At 42.8% G+C, this 20,328-nt stretch overlaps 1 protein-coding gene across 6 annotated transcripts in view; it reads right to left on the bottom strand.

Moving 5' to 3' along the window:
• The window catches only part of GRIA3 (glutamate ionotropic receptor AMPA type subunit 3), a 158,494-nt gene that overhangs the window by 44,023 nt on the left and 94,143 nt on the right, over positions 1-20,328 (bottom strand). For 5 of the 6 annotated variants that reach the window (XR_008578911.1, XM_054839113.1, XM_054839114.1 and 2 more), the window contains exons 7-11: positions 19,271-19,438; positions 15,838-15,942; positions 14,402-14,509; positions 13,026-13,232; positions 2,890-3,266 (exon numbers count right to left, since the gene is read on the bottom strand). Coding sequence is in view for 5 of the 6 variants with exons in the window: in XM_054839113.1 (XP_054695088.1) it covers positions 2,890-3,266; positions 13,026-13,232; positions 14,402-14,509; positions 15,838-15,942; positions 19,271-19,438 (965 nt within the window). In the remaining variant the exon portion in view is untranslated. The remainder of the gene's footprint in view (positions 1-2,889; positions 3,267-13,025; positions 13,233-14,401; positions 14,510-15,837; positions 15,943-19,270; positions 19,439-20,328) is intronic. The other variant, XM_054839115.1, reaches the window with a different exon arrangement.

Genomic DNA, 20,328 nt, shown 5'->3' with positions numbered 1-20,328 from the left:
AACTAATCTAGCCTCTTTGTTCCACATGAATAAAGAGCAAAATGAAAATACATGCTTTCATAGAGATTTCAAAGATACTTTCACTCAGAACAGTGTTACAAATTCAACTGTGTTTTCTCCTGATTCCATTTGCTGTACACATCTTACATTAAAGCAAGTTTAATAATCTACTTTTGATCCATCAAAAGTGAATTTTCAATGCTTTAGCTCACTACGCCGAAAACACAGCAGCCTTTGATAGCAGAACAAAACTGCTGGAACAAATGTTGATTCCATCGAGGGATGCACTAACCCCCATCCTTTGGCTGCTATCTGATTCCGTTTAGATGACTCCTATTAAATACAGAGAGGAGAGTATAGGGATATATCCTCTGGAATATCCACACAGCATACTCACCGAGGATAGATCTAACTAGTCATTAGATGTCACAGCTGTTCCACACAAAGGCAGCTGAAAGAGCCTTTATCAGCAAGTACAAAAGTGATCTCTCCAGACTGCTTGTCGGCATCTCTCTACAAGTGCTGTACGCTCTCATATAAGAAATTTATTCAGACAAAACTCACAATGGAAGAATGAAGCCCCTTTTAATGGCAATAAAATAGTATGAAACATTCATATAGTCAACGCACTGTGAATGGCGGAACCTTACAAAGATACGGATTAAGAATGGAATACTTGGGAACATTCCCTTCTACGGAAAAGAAATTTGACATTTAATCAACTTAAATCAACATATCGGTCAAAGAAACACTGTTTCTGGAATTTAAACCGAGGTATTAAATTTCTCTTTTTTTCAGTACCAATGCACGTAACTGCTTGGAATCTGTTCCCCTGAAAGATAGCTGGATGACGTCTTCAAATGAGGGCCGTGTACTAATACTGAGCTAACAGCTGCTGATGGACAGATAAAATAAATAGGTTTACTGCTGTCTCTTTTTTTTTTTTTTTTGGTAGGTATATCCAAGGCACTTATCATGGTAGTATTGAAAAAAAAAACAGAGTACGTTCCACTCATTATATAAGGTAAATAGCTGGACATGTCAAAGAGTCACATGAGAGCTTAACAAAAATCCTACGCACGTCTATCTAACTGTCAATAAACAGACCTAGCGGAAACAGTGCAATGCCTGCAGCTTTCCATGTGATGTCCCAGTGCTTATTTCCCGGTCCTTTATATCGGGCACACACATGGTCAACAGCAATTTAAACGTTATCGCTACTCATCACCTTTACCAGCAAGCAGAGAGGCAAAGTTTCGATAGAGAGTTCAGGCGTAAAGCAGAAACCCAGGGTACGAACAGGAGGAGAAGGCTAACAGCTCAACTACAGTCAGGCAGCACACCCCAACACTGGTAACTGCGAAAACCAACGCATGGTCGTGTCCAGGCAAAAACGCGTGTGTGTTTTACGTAGGATATATATGCATCTGTCGATAAGGATGAAATCTAATTGCTGCTTTTAAGACTTTTAAAGCATATGCATGACTTGCATCAAATACGAACAGGCATACGGCAGTATCTCTGGACGTCCTGAATGTCACTGCGGTCATCAGGAGATTTAAATGTGCAATGACTCTGAACTTCAAGGATCATTATTACATTATAACTGGTAAAATCATCACCCTTTCTGTGAAACTTCATAGAAGTTTCGTCACTCGCTTCAATGAGGCTACTCAAGATCCCTACTGCTATACAGACCAGGAAATCCTGGTAACTTTGCAATGATCCAGGTATTGCAAAAGGTACATAAACATGGAGATCGACAAGGTGTATTTCCAATCTAAGTGCTTAGTTAGGAAAGATCTGTCTCTCTTGCTTAGCAACCTTGGGAAAGGAAAAAACTGCATCCTGTTTGTACTAAGCAGGTATTTTTAATAATTAAAATAGCTGTAAACTGGTTATTAAAATGTTGTCATACAAAATATAGCTAGTCCTCCATCATGAAGAAACTAGATAGTTTTACTGCTTATCACAGGCATATCACCAAAGTATTTTACCAGTGTAACTGTAGAAACATTATATATATTATATATATACCATTTGTGGTATGCATTGTTCAATTTGAGAGAACTTCACTATTCTCAGGTGGTTTGCAAAATGCTTCTTTAAAAAAAAGAAATATCAGTCTACAGTAGTTAATGCCTCTCTGTTAAATCAGAACTAATATCAAATATGTATTACTACAGCCTTATTCAGAAAGACTGTCTGCGTGAAAAAGCTTTATGGAAACCGGCAATGCTTATTAGACCGTATTGACGAGGAACACAGGAACAAGAGATCAGACTGGATTGAAATAATGATACACGTTTAGGGTGGTACGCAATCACTGTTAGGGGAGCACATAGGGAGACCTGAACATATGAAAGACGGTGGTAAGCAAATTAGTCATAGATGAAAGGATGGTTCAAGAAGAACAAAACTAGCGAAATTAGGCACAGAAGAAAGTAAAAAGACTAGCAGAAGCCGTGACGGGAGTGGAGGTGTTTTAAAGTGCTGTTGCATGTGACTTTTGAAAAGAAACAATTCTTATTTTGCAAAGCAGAATATGTTATATGCAACAAGGAGATGACCGTAAAATGAGATATGCAGCAAAAACACGGTAGCCCTCCAAGCATTGCTGAAAACAGAAAACCCTATGCATTTTACAGCCTCAACATGGTGTATATAAGTTTGGCAGAAATGCATAAATGGCATTATAAGGCAATGCCACTCACTCTGGAGGTGAATGTTAGCAAGCATGGTGGCTTGATGATGATGCTTAGCGTTGAATGGAATGTCAAAATAAAAAATCTGGAATTAAAAAGAAATTTGAAAAGTAACATATATGCACCATGGCATCAGCAAATGACCATAAAATGCAAAAAGGTGATGGAGTGATATGGAACAAACCTTGGAGAAATATCGCATCCTTGCTGCATAAAGGCACCCAGGGAAAACCAAAGGCTGTTAAATATTCCGAACTCATTTGGAGGGTCGGGAGGATTCTGAGGGTCACGTGGTTCTTCACTGCTGTCTTCCAAGTGCCATTCGTAAGGGCTGAATCTGCTGACTAGGAAAAGAACTACGCTGACGCCAATGTAAGCAAAGACTATACACATCCAAATCTCATAAGCCAAAGGATCCAGGAAAGAGAATACGCCCGGTTTAGATTTCTGAGGCTTCTTGATCATGATGGAGATGCCCAGGCTCATAAAGGGTTTGGAAAAGTCTATGACTTCTTCTCGCACCAGTGTTATGGTGAGGGGGGCAACAGCTATATCTGCTCTCTGAAAAGGGAAAACAAACCCAAGTTAGTTACAAAACAGTTGCAACATAATCACAATCTAGAGTCTCAGGCTAACGAATCAGATGATAAATTACAAGAGTGAGTAGGAAACATTTTCTTTGAGCCTATTTTGCAGACACTGAAGTTAAGGACTACATGATATTGACAGAAAACTATTAACAATTACCATCAAATCTGTGCAAGGGCCTCATGACAGAGGCAGATCTGTACCAACATGTATTTATGTTTCTATTAAGTTAAAAATGGAGGAATAAACACTATGTGAACTGGACAGTGAGATGTCAACTGAAACTACGTCATTTTCTAGTAATGGTCTGTATCCATCCATCTTGAAGACTTTGGGCAAACTATGTGTTTCTTATATTTTAATTTTCTCTTTTCCATTCTTTCAGCAAGTTCTCTTGCCTTACTGATTAGTCCAGGCTCTTTAAAAGGAACCTAAGAGAAGTAACCAGTCACTGAATTTCAGCTACATTTGGGCGCTACCGCTCGTCTACTCCTTTGAAACCCCACTGCAATAAGGGGACAGAAGATGGTAAAACAGTGGTGATAGGAACCAGACAGCCAACCCTTTCAGTACTGATTTGTGAATCCCTGAGCAGTAAATAGCCTGGATTATCTGAGAAGAATGCAAAGTAGTATTTTTCAGTATAATGTATGCTGTCCTATTTTACAGAACTTAGCTCTATAGCCCTGTAACGTAGACCGCACTCTGGGGCTGTGTCATCTGGAAGCACAATCTCATCCTACTGCAGTGCTGGTATACCCTGAACCAATACCCTGCCCTTCAGTCAATGCATCTTTGCCGGATTCCATAGGAGGGTAAGAGTGTAAAGTAAAAAAAAAAAACCTACTTAGTTACCTGATCAAAAATAACATTCCAGAATAATGTTTTCAACATATTTAATTGTATCTGTATTTCTATGCCAGAAAGATTCGCGTCACACTGTTTAGATAACCTAGCCTTGATTCAACCAAGTCCTCAAGCAGGTGTCAGCATTTGCAACAGAGGTGACTAGAATGTTAGAAAAAAGCCCTTTTCGTTTAAAAATTATTGTTATGAGAGTCTACATCCACTTTTTTGTAATCTATTTTAAACACTCTAACTATTTGTGTTATTGATACTTTTAAAGATGGCCTTTCGTTGGTAATCAAGAATTTCAGAAAGAAAAAAATGATTCTTAGGGCAAGTTTAACTTACAGTGCCTAAACCGCTGTGCACCTTTTAAATCAGATTCTTGTTCCCTACTAGTAAGTATGTACCTCTTTCTGGTGCAAAAATAAAACCTGATTAAGTAGAAGTTTGAATAAAAGTTAATAGGAAATGTTAATAAGAAGTTATTAAAATCTGTGCCATAAAATAATTGAGTATGCCTTTACGTTAATCTGATGGCGATGTACGTGACTTTCATTAATATCTGATTTGTCCTTCCTCCTAGATAGCTGGTTTGGGTTTGTTTGGGTTTTTTAAAGTTTAATAAGCAGAAATGGCAAAGGCTTCTCATAAAGTTAATCTCAGTATCAGATGCTCTGTGCCAGCTGGTGCCTCCGCAGCACTGTGCAGCCATGCCCGAGGCACTTTCTCGGTGTTTTTAAGTCTGACGCTAACGGCAGACTTGTCGGAGAGAGGACTGGTCCTCTACGACCCTTCCCGCAGCCAGTCTCCTCCCCGAAGTACCCATCTGCACACACGACCTCTGGATTTGCTCCAGAAGATCTGCTCAGCATTATCTCTCAACAGTTTGTACTGGCATGTGCAACTGCAAGGTATGTGTACAAGTTCTCTGCTTGGAATAATCAGATAAACCATGCCCGTGCGCGTAAGGAGGCCGTTTGGAAGTCATGGCCCTTGGTGCACCCTCAGCCCCTCCAGACATTCATTGCCTCTCCCCTTGAGTGACAGCTTCCTTCGAGGAGAAAACCCTCACCTGATTTGTGGTCACTTACTGCAAAAAGTCTAGTTTAACATGGCTTGAATATAAAAACTGAAAATGCCGTCTGCCTTTGCGCGCTTGGGTGTTCACTGGCTTTGCAGATGAATGTGCTAATCACCTAAATAACAGACACGGGTGGAGTGTGGTAAAGGGACTGGCTGATGTCCTTGCTCACTGATGAACTCCCCCCAAACATCTATTTGTCTGGTAGCTGCTGCTTGTTGAGCTACCGCTAAACATCAGATGTCTGCAGTCAGCTAAGTATGAGATGCACACAGAATATCAGCTTTAAACGTAGTCAGAGTCCACGGCTGGCTGCAAGACTAAGCACTTTGACCAAGGCTACTGTATTTCATGTTGAACTAATGATGTACTTACAAATTAATCCTTATTAGAGCAAGCTTAATGGATCAGGACCCCTGCAGAGACTCAGCAACAATTCCACGTGAAGTGAAGCTTAGGTGGGAGACAGGTGCCTTACTGCCCGGCACGTCTTTCCGCACATGGACAGCCAGCCTTGAACAGCTCGTCAAGGTAGGAAAAGGCTGGTTCAGCTATAAGAACATTTAGTTTCTGTAGCGTTTTCCTGGACTCGGAGAAATTTAATTCTCCCAAAGTAATATTTTAATTGCCGAAGTAGACACGGTGGAGCTCTTCCCAAGTGCTGATGCAGCGTGCAATAAAGTCTGTATCTCCTTCATGAGCGGCTGAGTTCATGCAGGATGTTCCTGTGGGGTCTTTGGGGGGATGAAGCTGATGCTGTGCTGAAGCACAGACAAATCAGTTTTTAAAGGCCTGATTCTTACCATGTCCTCATTCATATCAGACAGTACGGTTTTGTCAATGATTTAAAATTGCATTTTAATATTACAAGGGATATGTATATTTATTTTTCTGATACTTTTCTGTCTTCCTGCTTTCCTACCATTTTTTATAGGCGTCCAACATATTGGAAACACCAACGAACACACTCATGCCCTAAATGAACATGGCAGCAATTGTTTTCTGCAGAAGGAACAAGCACGGGTTCAGGCACAGGGTCTCAGGGAACCATCAACCAGGGCACTGAGAGGGACCGACTACAATCCAGCACACGAGCCTGGTTCCTCACCGCTTCCCTGAATATTAGTTGCACTAGAGAGGTTAAAACCCAGACCGCTCTTTGCTTATTTATTTAGAGATATAGTATTTGAAATGGAGAGCTTATGGAGAGCTCTAAGCACCCTAAAGTATCATTAATAATTGCAGCACAGTTGTGAATTTCCCTCCCTGTTATGGCTGCAGATAAGCAGAACCCATAAAAATCGAGCTCGATTAAAAAGAACACAACCACAACCATGCCCTTCCCTGTGCAGAACTGGAGGGGGGTTTAAGAACCTCAACAACTAAGCTCTGCTAATCACTCATGACTAATGGCGTTTCAAACATCATCTTCACTGCATTTGAGCCGGGCGAGAAATGTCATGGATTCCTCTGAGGCTTGTTCTGTCTTTGCCTACTAGCGTGGGAGGGACGGATTTACAGAGGACACGCAGCACAGAGGCGCTACCCACTCTGTTCAAAGCTGACCCCAGGGGGCTGCAAACCTCAAGACTCTTACGAAGAGAAAGAAAATATAGCGAACGGAAATATCCCTCTACGTGGAGAAAGAAAAACGATAAGATGTTCCACCTCTGTAATCCAAAAGGAGGGATCAAATTCTTCTGCCTACAGACCTAAAGATGAGTCTTCCTAACTTCAAAGCTATGCACTAGAGAGAGCAAGAGATACCGGCTCTGCTCCTGCCTCTACGTGCTTCTGGTCATTCCTGCTTGCAGAACCGAACAGATTTTTCACTGTGTCGCTTTTCAAGAAGTGGGTCTGGGCTACAGCCGCTTTGCAAGACCGTTGTGTGCCAGGAAGCCAGCCAGCACTCGGACTATGTGCAGACCGAAGCAGAGGGACGCTGCCCGATTGCCATTGGGAGCCAAACCTCCAGGCACCCCAGAAGTGCTGAATGCAGGTTCACAGCGGCGTCAGAAGAGACTGCGCTGGAGTAACGACTGACTCTGAGCACATGTTAGGACTGCTCAGTGCAGTCTGAGGTTTCCAGGTATCAGAAAAGGGTGTCAGACAGAGCAACACATCATCTGTGGTATCTGCTGGTAAAAGCTACCTTGTAAAGAGAGTCCAGTATACCCCAGATATCAGGGCGTGGTGAGAGGGCAGGTCACGGGGTAATGTGTTTTTAACACATTAGATCACACTTATTTAAAAACAACAGCCGATACCTGACTAGCAACATGCTGCACTGAAGTCTTAATGTGTATTAGCTGAGCAGTGCAAAAAGGTATTAAGGTGCTAAAACTGCAGTTGGCCTTGTCTGCCATAGCTTGTCAATGTTAACTCCACACGTGCTTTATGCGGATGCCCACGATGCCTTCTGAGACACTGCTGTTGTATGCAGATGGAGAAATTAAGGGTATATCTGGTTTTGGAGCTGAAGACATATGTGTGCTTCCTCTGTCCGTGCTTGGACGCCGGTCAGCCCAAGTCTGGGGCCACGTCAGCGTGACTCCGTGCCAGGACTGCGGTCCTGTCCCCCTGCACGGCACGGTGGCACCACAGCTCAGCGGCCGCCTGGGCAGGGACCCCGCATCTGTCCCTGCGGGAACAGGACAAGGGTCCGTCTGAGCCGCAGGGCAGTGGCATCGCACGGCAGTACCATCGCACGGCAGTACCATCGCACGGCAGTACCATCGCACGGCTGCCCTTGGGCACTTGTACCTGGGCTTCCCTCCTGCAGAAACCAGGGGTGAGGGGCGAAGGGCGAGCTTCTCCCACCCATGGCACAGTTGGGCTCTGCCACAGACTAGAAGCACGTGGGACATTTTGAGGAGAATTAGGAATCGAATTAGTCTTCCTCTCCGCTACGATCCGAAGGCTGTCTATGCCATCTGCGTCTTTCTGCTGCTGCTGGGAGAGCCGGGGAGGGCAGCGCCACGCGAGGCTGGTTACTCTGCGAAAGGCAGGGAGATGTGGAGGTGGTCCCACTCCGACAGACCGCAGAGGCTGCCTGCGTTGGGGGACTGGCTGTCCTTTACATCCCTGCTTCGTTCCTTTATATTGAAAGGTTTTTATACAGACCTTTTTTAACCTGTGGAGAGTTTTAAAGGCTGTAAGGTCTGGCTGCTCTTTCCACTCCCAAAGCATTTGTAGTTACAATTAAGATCCGTGTTAAACCTACTGTCAATTAGCCTCAGCGATGTGAAAAGCATCAGGCCCAGGGAGGGAAGGCTTTCCCTGGCTGAACAGTGAAGGAAGAACAGCAGTCTGCTTTAAAAGGGAAAGAAAGAAAAGCCTACAGAAACAGGCTTACCCTAAGGAAGAGAAAAGACGACTGTCTAGTGCTCGGCAGCGGGGTGCGCGCCGTGGGAGGTGTTGCTGCTCATTGGCCCGAGCGGACGGCACGTCCTCAGCGAGTGGATCGCTGGAGGACAGCACTTGTTTTGCTGGTTTGCTTTGCTGGTTAGATTTAGTGATTCGGTCTCTCAGACTGAGAATGATTGAGCTACTGCCCTCTTCTAAAACGTCCAGGAAAAAAGCTGTACCTATTTGCTATTTTTATTCTGACAAAAGTTTCCACTATGTTTTAGAAACTTCTCTTAGTTTAAAAAATAATAGGGCTTGAATTGGTAGGGTTTTTTCTGGTAGGAAGAAGAGTCTTATTTTGACACCATCAGAGTGAAAGAGCAAAATTGAGGACCTCTTTTCTTCAACCTGAACTGATGGGTTTTCCTTTACGAAAAATCAAATAAATTTCATTTTTCTGTCAAGTTTTATTATTATCATTATTAATTATTATTACTATTATTACTACCACTACCACCACCACCATTTGAAAATTGCTAACAAACCACCAGGATGCCGTTAGCTCCTCTCTAACAAGACTTCTGGGTTCTCCTGTCTGAAGCAAAGGAGTTTGGGACTATCCGCTCGGCCAGAACTCCCTGCTGCCATCCCTACGCTGCCAGAGAGCGAGCCCCTCTCTGTAGCCAGGTTCATTTGCACAGCCTGTCGCCAAGCCACGAGGAAAGGTCCAAGAGGCCACCTGAGATCGCCCTTGACTTTGGGGGGGGCCCTACAGCACAGCAGACTTTTACGCCCTCTGACCAGTCCTGATGTGATACGAGACAGGGGAGGGAGAATTTCTAACGGGAAGTATTTTGCTGCGTCTGTGACCCAGCACCGCGGTTGTTTTGGGGACAGCTCAGTGCACGCTGAGCCCCCTCCATCCCTCCCCACTCCGAGCCCCCCGAACGCGGTGCTCTGGAGGCTGCAAGGACCCCGCTGCGCTTTCTCTCCCGACTCTACGCTGCATCCCACAGGAAGCAAGAGGGACGGTAACAACAAACTGGCACAAACTCAACATTAATTACAGTTAATTAGGGTTTTGGCATTAAAATGACAAGCCATTCACTTCCTATGACTGTCCTAAGAGCAATTTTAGAAGAGAGTTGTATGCATGGGGCTATGCAAAAAAGGGCACGGTGTTCAAAGCGCCTGGTAAGGCTTCCCAGCAGTGCCAGGTGGTGGTGAGCAGCCCGTTGGGGCAGGAATATGCTGTATTTCAGAAATGACTAGTCACTGTTTATCACTTGAGACAAATGCAATCTAAAAGATTGTGTTTTCTGCCGCAGCTCAGTTCAGCTGCGGGATAACTGGTACCAAAACCAATCAGGCCCCTTTTATCCCCCCATGCCTGTCTTCCAAACATGCTAATAAAGGCATTTAAAATCTAATCTCCCTCTTGTCTTCCCAAAATGGAATCCAGAGAAGCCAAATATGACAGTCATTTTGCAGACAAGGCTCACAGGGGCATTAGGGGTAACGTACAGTTTTAGTTCCCTAATAGAGTTTTAAGCCCCTGAGAGAGAAAGGAAAGTCAGCACGTAAATGAGGCGCTTGCTCCAAATAATTAGCACTTCTAGAGCACTTTTCATCTTCAAAGGGCTTTGTGCACATCCTTGTGAGTGTGATACACAGCTCCCTCTCAACAGATGGAGAAAGAGGCCAAGGGTATTTCATGATGTTTGCAAACAGGGCTGGGAAAGGGTCTGGAGGGCTGCTGAGCTTTATACTCGGGAGTTCAGGAGCTGTTTTCCCAGCTTACAGAAAGCCAGGTGGATTTCTGTGCGGCTTGCCAGCTCAGAAGTTCAGCTCGGCAGGACGGGGAGCTAGCTCAGCAGCGCTGGGCTGTAAGCATTAACCTGGGTCTACAGTCAAACCTCAAGGGATGCATCTGACCTTTGAATAATTGAGCACTGCAGTGAAGAGGCTTCAGTAACTGAGCTCGCAGCATGAGAAGAGGAGCTGTTGGGGTCAGGGAGGGAAACATTCCTCAATTTTTCATTAATGAGAAAACACAGATGAAAACTGTGCTTCAGAATACAAAGGAACAGACCTTTTTGCAGGGGAAAAGCGCAATGGCGGGGTGGGTTTGGGGTTGTTTTAAGGTATGGTCTGTGGTGCTTGCAAGGCTGGGTTTTGCCGGTCTGGAAAGGTCACAAGTATGGTCGGGTCAAGGGGAAGCGGCTAGGGCTCAGCCAGACGCTAAGGAGGCAGAGCTCTCCAAGCTAGGCTCATCCCAAGGCGGTGTGGAAAAGGCAGCTGCAGCCAACCCATTTATCATAGAACCACAGACTGGTTTGGGTTGGAAGGGACCTTTAAAGGCCACCTAGTCCACCCCCCCTGCAATGAGCAGGGACATCTTCAACTAAACCAGGTTGCTCAGAGCCCCGTCCAACCTGACCTTGAGTGTTTCCAGGGATGGGGGCATCTACCACCTCTCTGGGCAACCTGTTCCAGTGTTTCACCACCCTCATCGTAAACACTTTCTTCCTTGTATCTAGTCTGAATCTACCTTCTTCTAGTTTAAAACCATGACCCCTTGTCCTGTCGCTACAGGCCCTACGAAAAAGTCTGTCCCCATCCTTCTTATAAGCCCCCTTTAGGTACTGGAAGGTGCTCTAAGGTCTCCCTGGAGCCTTCTCTTCTCCAGGCTGAACAACCCCAGCTCTCAGCCTGTCCTCACAGGAGAGGTGCTCCAGCCCTCTGAGCATTTTTGTGGCCCTTTACGCAGATGGATCTTGCATCGTAGAGCACTGCACAGGCTAATCCTGCTTGGCTCAAGTCCCAAAGGCAGTGGCCCATGCCACACCTTCCCTCCGCTGGTGCAGACGGTCCCTGCGCCCTGGCTGTTAGCAGTAATTTCAGGTTCTCTTTTGTCATGCCTTTTGCATATGGCATGATTATTTTTTTTAAGTGAATAAACTGTTTCATTGCTTGTCACTTGCAAATATATCAAAAGGACCCAATTACAGCTAATACTCTTGATATTTCTTGAACCACACACAGGGAAACTGAGGGTTTAGGTTTCCACTGCAATGTAATTATGCTTGGAACTAAACCAAACCTTTGCTTCAGAGGTTCTTGATGTACTCGTGTTCTCTAAGAGAGGTAACACCAGTTTCCCAAATCACACAACTGAGGCATGGGGAGTTCAGAAGATTTGTAAAATGTTAAACCTCAATGCAACGGGGAAGTGAAGATACAATCAAGGGGCCCGGACCCCTGTTTACTTTTTCTAATCCATAGATTTCCTTCCCCTTAATACAATACTACAAAGACATTGTTGGTTATATAAAATATTTTGTTGTTAAAATATTCAAAATAAGTTGAATAGGCTAGCAAGTACATAATAAGGCATCAGGACTGACTCCTCCAGAGTAAGAAAACTTTTGCAAATCTAGTGATTACTTTAAAAAGACTGATTCATTTGAAAAGAATTATCTCGCCAAACATTTTTTCAAGACTGATGATATGTTATCCCAAGGAAATTTTGAGGTGACTTTTAGAAATTACACTCAGCCATGGAACAAAAGGAGGCAATGGAAATATTCGCTTCTGCTCAGATATTTTTAATAAAGGAAAGCTTGTTAAAAATAAACTGTAAAGAAGATTTGGGCGGAATCACAAATCATCTCATTAGCATTTGGGGAAAAAAAAGCAAAGATGAAATATCAGCTTGTAAAGTCTTTTCTGCAAAGCCAATTTTCTCCCCCTTCCATCTGGTTTATCTGTATTCCAAAATTCTCATTTTCAAAGAAGTTTCTAAAATGGCAATTCCGGACTGTTTTTGTTCTTACTAAACAAAGCAATGTACACCCAATATGGAAATATAAAAAGGAATGCAAAGAATTAGACTTTTTTTTTTTTTTTTTGTCTGACAGTTGATTTTTAAAGCCAAACCCAAGGTTTAAAAAAGATGTGGGTGATTTCACACCTGCATTGCTTCTTACCCTGAAAAGCAACCACGGGGCTGAGTTTTTAGTCTCACATCAGTGGATGTGAGTGGATCACATCAGGGATCCGATGAGGGCCAGCACAGCATCACAGGGTCAGACCTTTAACAGGAGGGTGCACCCTCCCAGCACTTACAGGACTGACAGAGCAAGAGGAGACACGGCAAATGCAAAAGCAGCGTGTGAAGGGCAAAGTGGAAATGCTGCTGTAGACAAGGATTTGAAATTTGCCCAGTGCCACTTCTCAACATTTTGTGGACTCTGATTTGGAGAACAGCAGTAAAAAAGTGACACTTTCCTGCAATGAAATGATTAGAAAAGTAGACTATAAAATGGCACTACAAAGAAATATCTAGAATTTTAAAGGTGGTATTCAAACAGGCGATCTTTATTTTGCAGTTTATTAACTTTCAGCATAACTTTTTATAAAGAACATTAAAATGAAGGTTAAGAGAAACTTACCCCATAGACCAGTTCACCCACCATGCCATTCCATATCTTAGTCTCAGGGTCCCTAGCTCCATATTTCCCATCTCCAACAATTGACAGTTTGTATTTTATTCCAACATGTTTTGCTATTTCAGAAGCTAAGTCTACACAATATCCTTCATATCTCTCATTCCCTTCTAGTTGTTCATGGTTTTTCTTATACATTACATATGGTGATTCCTTTGAAACAAAAGTAAAGATCAAAAGTCTATGAATGTAAAATACAGCTTTAAAACATACAAAATGAGAGCTGTTATTATCCTTTATATTACTGGCAAGTATTTACAATATTTCCTGCTTTGGTACAGAAAGACAGACTTTTGCAGTTTAAAAATCCTTGGCTGATCCTACAGCCACACATACTATTGATTTTATTCCTAGTACGGACCCATTGAAAACAACAGGACTATTCCACTTTAACAAAGTTCCACTTTTGTTTGCAGGATTAGGCCTGATTAGACAGTCAAATAGCATCACTGCAGTAATAAATCAGGTTTTAGTGTTTAAAGAACTGACGTACCCAACACTTGTACCATCAAAATAATTTCCTAAGGCCCCAGTGGCCTAGAACGGGGCTCTGATGGAGATATTTTCAAAGCAGCCTAAGGGAAGCTAGGCTAAAATCCTCAGCAGCAATTTTTGTCAATAAATTCCCTTAGCCTTCTTGGAAAATTCTAGCTGAAATGCTGATTATATCTCGCTAAATCCATAGGAGTATATAATACAAAGCTTCAGGAAATAGCATAAAACTGGCTCATGCTTAGTAGAACTGTAACAGGCATAAAAGTCACAAACAATACTGTACAGAGCACATCTGCTAGAGGCATTGGGACTGACACGGGTGCTGCTGTTTATGAGACACAGGAAGAGCTTTACTCCTTTGGAATTGCACGGGTATAGGTCGCTTTTCACCCAGTGCTAGAGCAGTTCCAGTTCTCTACAGGCTTCATTGGGCCACCCTTACTCAGTCCTCAGGGGTTGAGTTTACAGGAGCTGTACCTGAGTGAGGGGTGCAGGATTTGACCCTACAGCAGGAAGGCCAGATCCTGCAGTCATTTACATACATGCATAATAACTTCACTTGTGTGAGGCATTTGATTGAGTTCAAGTGTCTGAGAAGCAGCAAAACGCAATGTTGAGCTCAGTGAGCCTCTCCTGTGAGTAAACTTAGCGATACACATGGAAGTTTGAGGGCAAGCCCTCAGCACATCTCTGGAAGATGTTGAACTTTTCAGTCACTTGAAGTCACCCAGTATTCAACATTTGCCTCCTGGCCAGGCGTCTAGCACACCTCAGGAGCCATGCGTCTTGTTTCCTAAACACAAACACACTAAGAACATAAAACTTACCAAGATGGTAGTGACTACTATAGTTCTGTTCTCCACGGATGAAGTGTCGTTAGAGGGCAGCTGATCTAATGCTGGCACAAATCTTTCATATTCGTTCCAATAACCAGCCTATAAAAATGGAGATTGTTACCTCACTACACACGTTTACAAGGACTCTGGTGCGTGATCTTATAACAGGAACTGTCAAAACATATGGCTTTGTAACGCTTATTCATGCAACGTTTTTGCCATTACAGAACTACATTAGCTTTAATTTAATTTCCTTAAAGAAACAATCCTCTCAAGCCCATGTGCAAATAAATACAACCCAAATCTAAGAGAAAATACATATTAAATTCTCCCTATCTGAATTCACATCATCGTGGTGCCTGTGGAATAAATTCCCATGCACCCACAGCATGAGAATATGCTCTACACAGGAAAATGAACTGCACAAAATTCTTTGATTTTGTAATTTTTATCCCTACTCTGCTGCAGTTCGGACAGTGAATGCAGTCCCTGCAGACGTGCTTGAGCTAGCTTTAGAGTAGATGCCCAGACGTCGTTAGCAGTGCAGGCACAGCAGCATTATCTTCAGCAGGGGATACACGACTCTCTGTGAGCAGGAGGTGACTATTTGCCAGCTGGCTTCTGCTGACCTTCATGGTGCCGCGGCTACGTTGCTATGCTGTAACACTGGTTTTTGTATTTCTGCACAACACAGAAGTAACACTTTTGCCCACACTGTAAACCAAGCTGAACGGCTGGGCCGTGTCCAGAGGTATTTTGTTATTAAATATGTGCAGAAGAGTTTAAGGAGTCACACCGGTGACTAAGCAGGCTAGGTACCTACTGCCAGGTGAAATCAGGGGATTTACATCCCGTGGCCACACAAACTCTTCTTTCGATACTCCTGAGACCCTGTCTACCTAATTATTTTGGAAAATCTGCCCTAAATTTCTTTTATAACGGGGATCTAGGCAACTACCCCACTTAGGATCTATACTTTATTTAGGAGACAGGAGAACGGGTAGCAAATACTAATTAAAACCAAATTATTTTCTGTTAATTTCAGGTTTCTAAAATACACTGGCTCCAGTTTCACTACGGCTCCGAGGCCTGCTATGGAGAGGAAGGGAAAGATGGAGAGGAATTTAGGAGATAGGGCTGAGCACAGGACCGTGACAGCAGGTATTCTGCTTGGCAGTGGAAAAGCTCCGCAAGAGTCTGAAGGGAAAAAAGTGGGGTCTGAAGTTGACATGGAAACCAATGAAGATATTAAGCAGGGCAAGTGGTTTGGTTCAGGAACAGAATAGAACAAGGTTCCTGGGACAGGGAAAACAGCAAGATGGTGGGGTTTCCTCAGGGCCCTGTTATTACAGTGCCTGTGTGGTGGTTTTGAGTTTCATTAGTTTGTTGGAATAAATATTTGTCAAGATGCGTATCTTGAAACTCACCTTCCGTGATCCAGCAGCTTTCATTTCATACACATCAATTGTGTAATTTGTTCTCCGCCCATAGGTATCGAACTGGATGTTCCCTGTCATTCCTTGAACTTGCACCTTAAGGGAATAAACAGAAAAAACATTTTAATAAAAGATTCACTATTCTTCCCCTCTCTTACATTTTGCAGGAACCCACTAGCTCTAGCACAATTTTTATCTATATAAGAGACTTGTAGCACTTTTGACATAGCCAGTTATATTCTTCATAACAAAAAACAATCCCAATTCTCTCCGTTTCAGCTGTACATATTCTTTGTTAGTTAGTACTCAGCTGGTGATTCACTACTACAAAGTGAGCTGCATTTAAGTATAAGTGAAATTAGCCCTGCACGTATGTTAAATGCAAGAAAGACTGATTCTGCCATGCTTAGTCACGCTGGGTTACTGATACAGCATGGAGTATCAGCGAGGCACAGTGCCATTAAACCCCTCACAAGATGGTACAGCGTGATCTGCGATACGGACCAGCATCCCACATCATTGCTCATTCTGGGAAGTGCTTTTATTTTAAGATCAGTCCCAGTGTAGGAGAAAGGAATGAATGTCTTCTCCGAATGAGTACAGACAATTGTTTCTACTGCTTATGGAGCTTTGGTCTCAATCTGGATGGATGGGTGTATAGATGGTAAGTCATTATCATTACCTACTCACATGAATCATCTTAAGGGAAGTATAAAGTACTTTGTTTCAAAGAAAAAATCTTATTTCCCTGTATGAAAGGGTGAGATATTTCCATTTATCACTTATCAACACTGACAAGCTGTCATCTCAGGCAACATCAGGGGTAACAGTACAAAACTTCAGTTGGGGTAAATTAGCTTTAATATTTAGCGAAATGCTGTAGAAGTTACAGGAAGAGGTGACGGAGGACTAGTCAAAGGGAAGCTGTTCAGGGCTGGTGGCTGATCTGCTAGTTATGGTTTAGACATGGTGCGATCAAACTTGTTACGGTGGACAAGGCTACAGAAACAGCCAAAATTCCTTGGACCCCAAATTATCCAGTAAGCCAAATTCAGACCGACCTATAAGGACCGTGATATTTTTTTATCAGTAAGTGGATTTGAACCTTTCTTAAAATAGTTTATATCATTTCAGGGGTCTGGAAGAACATGTGAGTTATTCCTGTCTCCAGAAAGCCAGAGAGGTGAGTGGGACTTTGAAAGCCAAATTTGCCCCCAAGAGGTCTTATCAACTCTGGACTGAGCAAATGTATTTGTAGGGTAGTTGACATACAACTTGCAGCCAGATGTGAGTGCTGTGCCTGCTTCTGGCACTTGCTGGAAGCTGTCTGGCTACTTTAGCACAGCAGTGACTGTATGTCTCAGCAGAGCTTGTTAGGGCAGCTTCATCCTGATGCGTATTGAGACATGAGCGTTGTGCACTTGACACCTTTTGACTTCAAATTTAATTTGTTTCTATCTTTGGTGGGAAAACTCAGCGCTTTTCAAAATCTGGCTGCACCGAGGCAGGAAGACTCACCAGGACTCAGAACGCTTCTGGTAGCAGCATGCGGAGGCGATCGCGAATGGTGTGACTATTTATAACTGCCCAGATCTGTTCAGGTAAACTGTCTGTCACTGATCTCATGTCTTAGAATCAGCTTTAGAAACACAGACACGCACAGTTTTCAAGGCTTTAGGGAAGCAGACTCAGGTAATGCCTATTTCCATTTGACTACAGTATGGCACCGAACCTTCTGCTGGCACAGGGTATTTCAAGGATGTCTTGGAAAAAATATTCTTACCTGAGTTGTTGCTACAGAGTGGAGTGGAACACTGTTAAATCAGGGTTTTTTTCCTTAAGTAAAGATTCAAGATCATTGTCTGAATAGAGGGAGAGAGTGTGATGGACAGGATGGGGTCTGGAAGGCAGTGTGGGATGATCTTGGGTAGCACCTGGCGGAGGTGTATATAAACCTCACTTAGATGACTTTGAATAGCTAAAACAATACAAGGCAATCAGCTGAAAGTCAAACTTCCGCATTTTTCACCAATCATGTGTTTGGCTTTGTATATCTTATGAATTATGGTTTTTAAATAAATTCTCCTGAATAAGGGAGTGTCCTGTAGCAGTATTGGTTTTCTTTGTTGACATGAATACCTCATATCACATTCGGAGGAGTTTTTTGTTTTGCTTGCAATTAAGTTCAAATGGACAGTACAAATTCTTTAACTATTGTGAAGGCTGAATTTAATTAACTTGTCTTCAAAAGTGTGTAATGCTACGTTAGTGAACATGCAGTTAAGGCATTTGTTAGGAAGTGACATAATGGCCTAAAAAGAGCTCTGGCAATGTGAGACTGAACCATCTCTCTCCCTCTTAAGAGTGATAAAAACTGATTATAACCCTCTATAACTCATTATAACTTTCTGATAGAATCCTTCCAATATGGTAGTTGAGAAAAAGCAGTAATTAAACTAAGTGAATGAAGGCTGACCTAGGATTTGTTTATACCTAACACGGGCTTAATTCTGATCTCACTCACTCCAGTTCTACGCCTGCATTAATAGAATCGATTCTAACAGGTTTGCTTTAGAGTTATTTGAGCCAGACCACATTCTTGTCTCTTAGATATGAGAGAGATCCAATTTTTCCTGTTGTCACTTGCTTTAACACATAGCAGTCTAAAAAGAGTTAAAAATCAACAAAATTAGACACATAAGTGAGGTAGGATCCCATGCAATAACTAGTGGTAGGGATAAAAAACAGGCCATGCAGACGGTAATCAGGCTGAGTGCAAAGTTACGCCAGGAATCAGAACTGGTTTGAGGCTAAACTGTGTCAAGGTTCAGGCTGGTGCTGAAATCCAGCAGTAGTGGTACGACCGACAAAATTTTTTCCACTGCTTTAAACCAATCTGAGTTGACTTTTTACTGGCAAATTATCAAAATTGCATACACTCGTTTAAGTTCATAAATACACGTATCCCTGCAAGATCTACAATCCACATGCTGAGGATCCAGTCCAGTTCTGTTAGTCAGATTTGCAGCCTCAGCCTGACTTTAGAAACCCCCAATACGTGTTCGTTTGCAAAATGGCTCATGCTCGCTGTGACGGGAAGGTTGGGTGTTATGGGGGGGTTAGACTGTAGGTGCTCTGCTGTGGACAATCAGGCAGCTGCTGCACTGGTGAGAGAGATGTGATTTTGGCCAAAGTTTTGAGAGCTAATTTCTTATGCCTTGGTCTCTATTGAATATATTTTAGCCATCCTTTGCAGTTTGTCATTAAGTTTGTTTTTAATTTCTTTTTTTTTTTCTCCTGAGGAGCTGCAGCTGTTTGTGTGAGTACAGACACTCTGTGTACTTGGAGTAAGACGCAAGTTCAGCCCCAGAATTGCTGCTGTTGTGGAATATACACGTTCATTAGGTGGTATGTTTGCCCTTACCATTTTGAGTGCTCTTTCTATATCAATTCCTTGGCTCCATGGTACTGCAGGGTTAGCCAGGCAGTCTCCAGCACTACCTCTCCTGGAGACATCCACACGCTGTCTTCGGAGGTAACGGAAAGCCTCTGCTATGACTAGGACTGCATCATGGGTCAGTGCAGACGTGTACTAGAATTGATGCAAACAAAATAAGGTGACAAACTGAAGTCTTAGACTTGCCCCAAGTCTATCAGGTCTACACCTTCTCTTTGTTAAAATACTCTTAGAAGAATCATGCTTGCAAGCCCTTTTGCTTGCTCTCTGTCTTGACACAGGTGCTTTCTGTAGTTTAACAATTCCATCTATTTCAATTAACGAATTAAAAATATTTTCATTTGGTAGAGCATATAGCAGCAAAATAACAAAACCAGTTTATAGTTGCATAAAGTTTAAATTTAATTGGAAGCTTGCTCATCTAAATGAGGTCACTACAAAAGTCTGCAATTCCATGCTGGCCCATACTGCTACCAATGGCAAAGAAGAGCTCATATTTGGGTTTTGCCTGGAGTATTCTTTTTCTTTTTAACAAGATTGCCAAGACAGTTTTGAATTGAAGTTAACATAAATCATTTTGGTTTGGACCACAATCCTGATTAGGTAGTATCTGTGGCAAGGAATAGATCAGATTACTCTTCTTAGAAGACAGCTATACAAGCGAGTAATCACAAAATATGCTTTAGGCATTACACCTCCTTGGTAATTCCCCATCTGCCTTCTCTTACTCCACGGTAAATCCGAGGAGGGTGGTAAGCTTTCTGTAGCAGCAGCTCTTCAACAAAACCCCCAGACTCCTTAACTACTTGTTCATGTCGCTGTCAACTTCATCCATTGCTCGTCGTATGTATCTGGTGACACTCCCAATGCTATAAATTTAGTATCACCTAGGAAATGTCACGGAGGTGGTTTTTTTCACATTTTTTCCACATTTATGTGTCTGAAAGTTCTTCTTTCCTAGAGTGGCACAGGATCAGCATATGACATCAATGGTTTTCACCAGCATTACAACACACCTATAATTT

The sequence above is a fragment of the Grus americana genome, chromosome 12 (genome assembly GCF_028858705.1).
Source record: "Grus americana isolate bGruAme1 chromosome 12, bGruAme1.mat, whole genome shotgun sequence".
Classification (NCBI taxonomy): domain Eukaryota; kingdom Metazoa; phylum Chordata; class Aves; order Gruiformes; family Gruidae; genus Grus; species Grus americana.
Note: the sequence above shows the minus strand (reverse complement) of the source record. Positions and strands in the feature narration are given on the sequence as shown.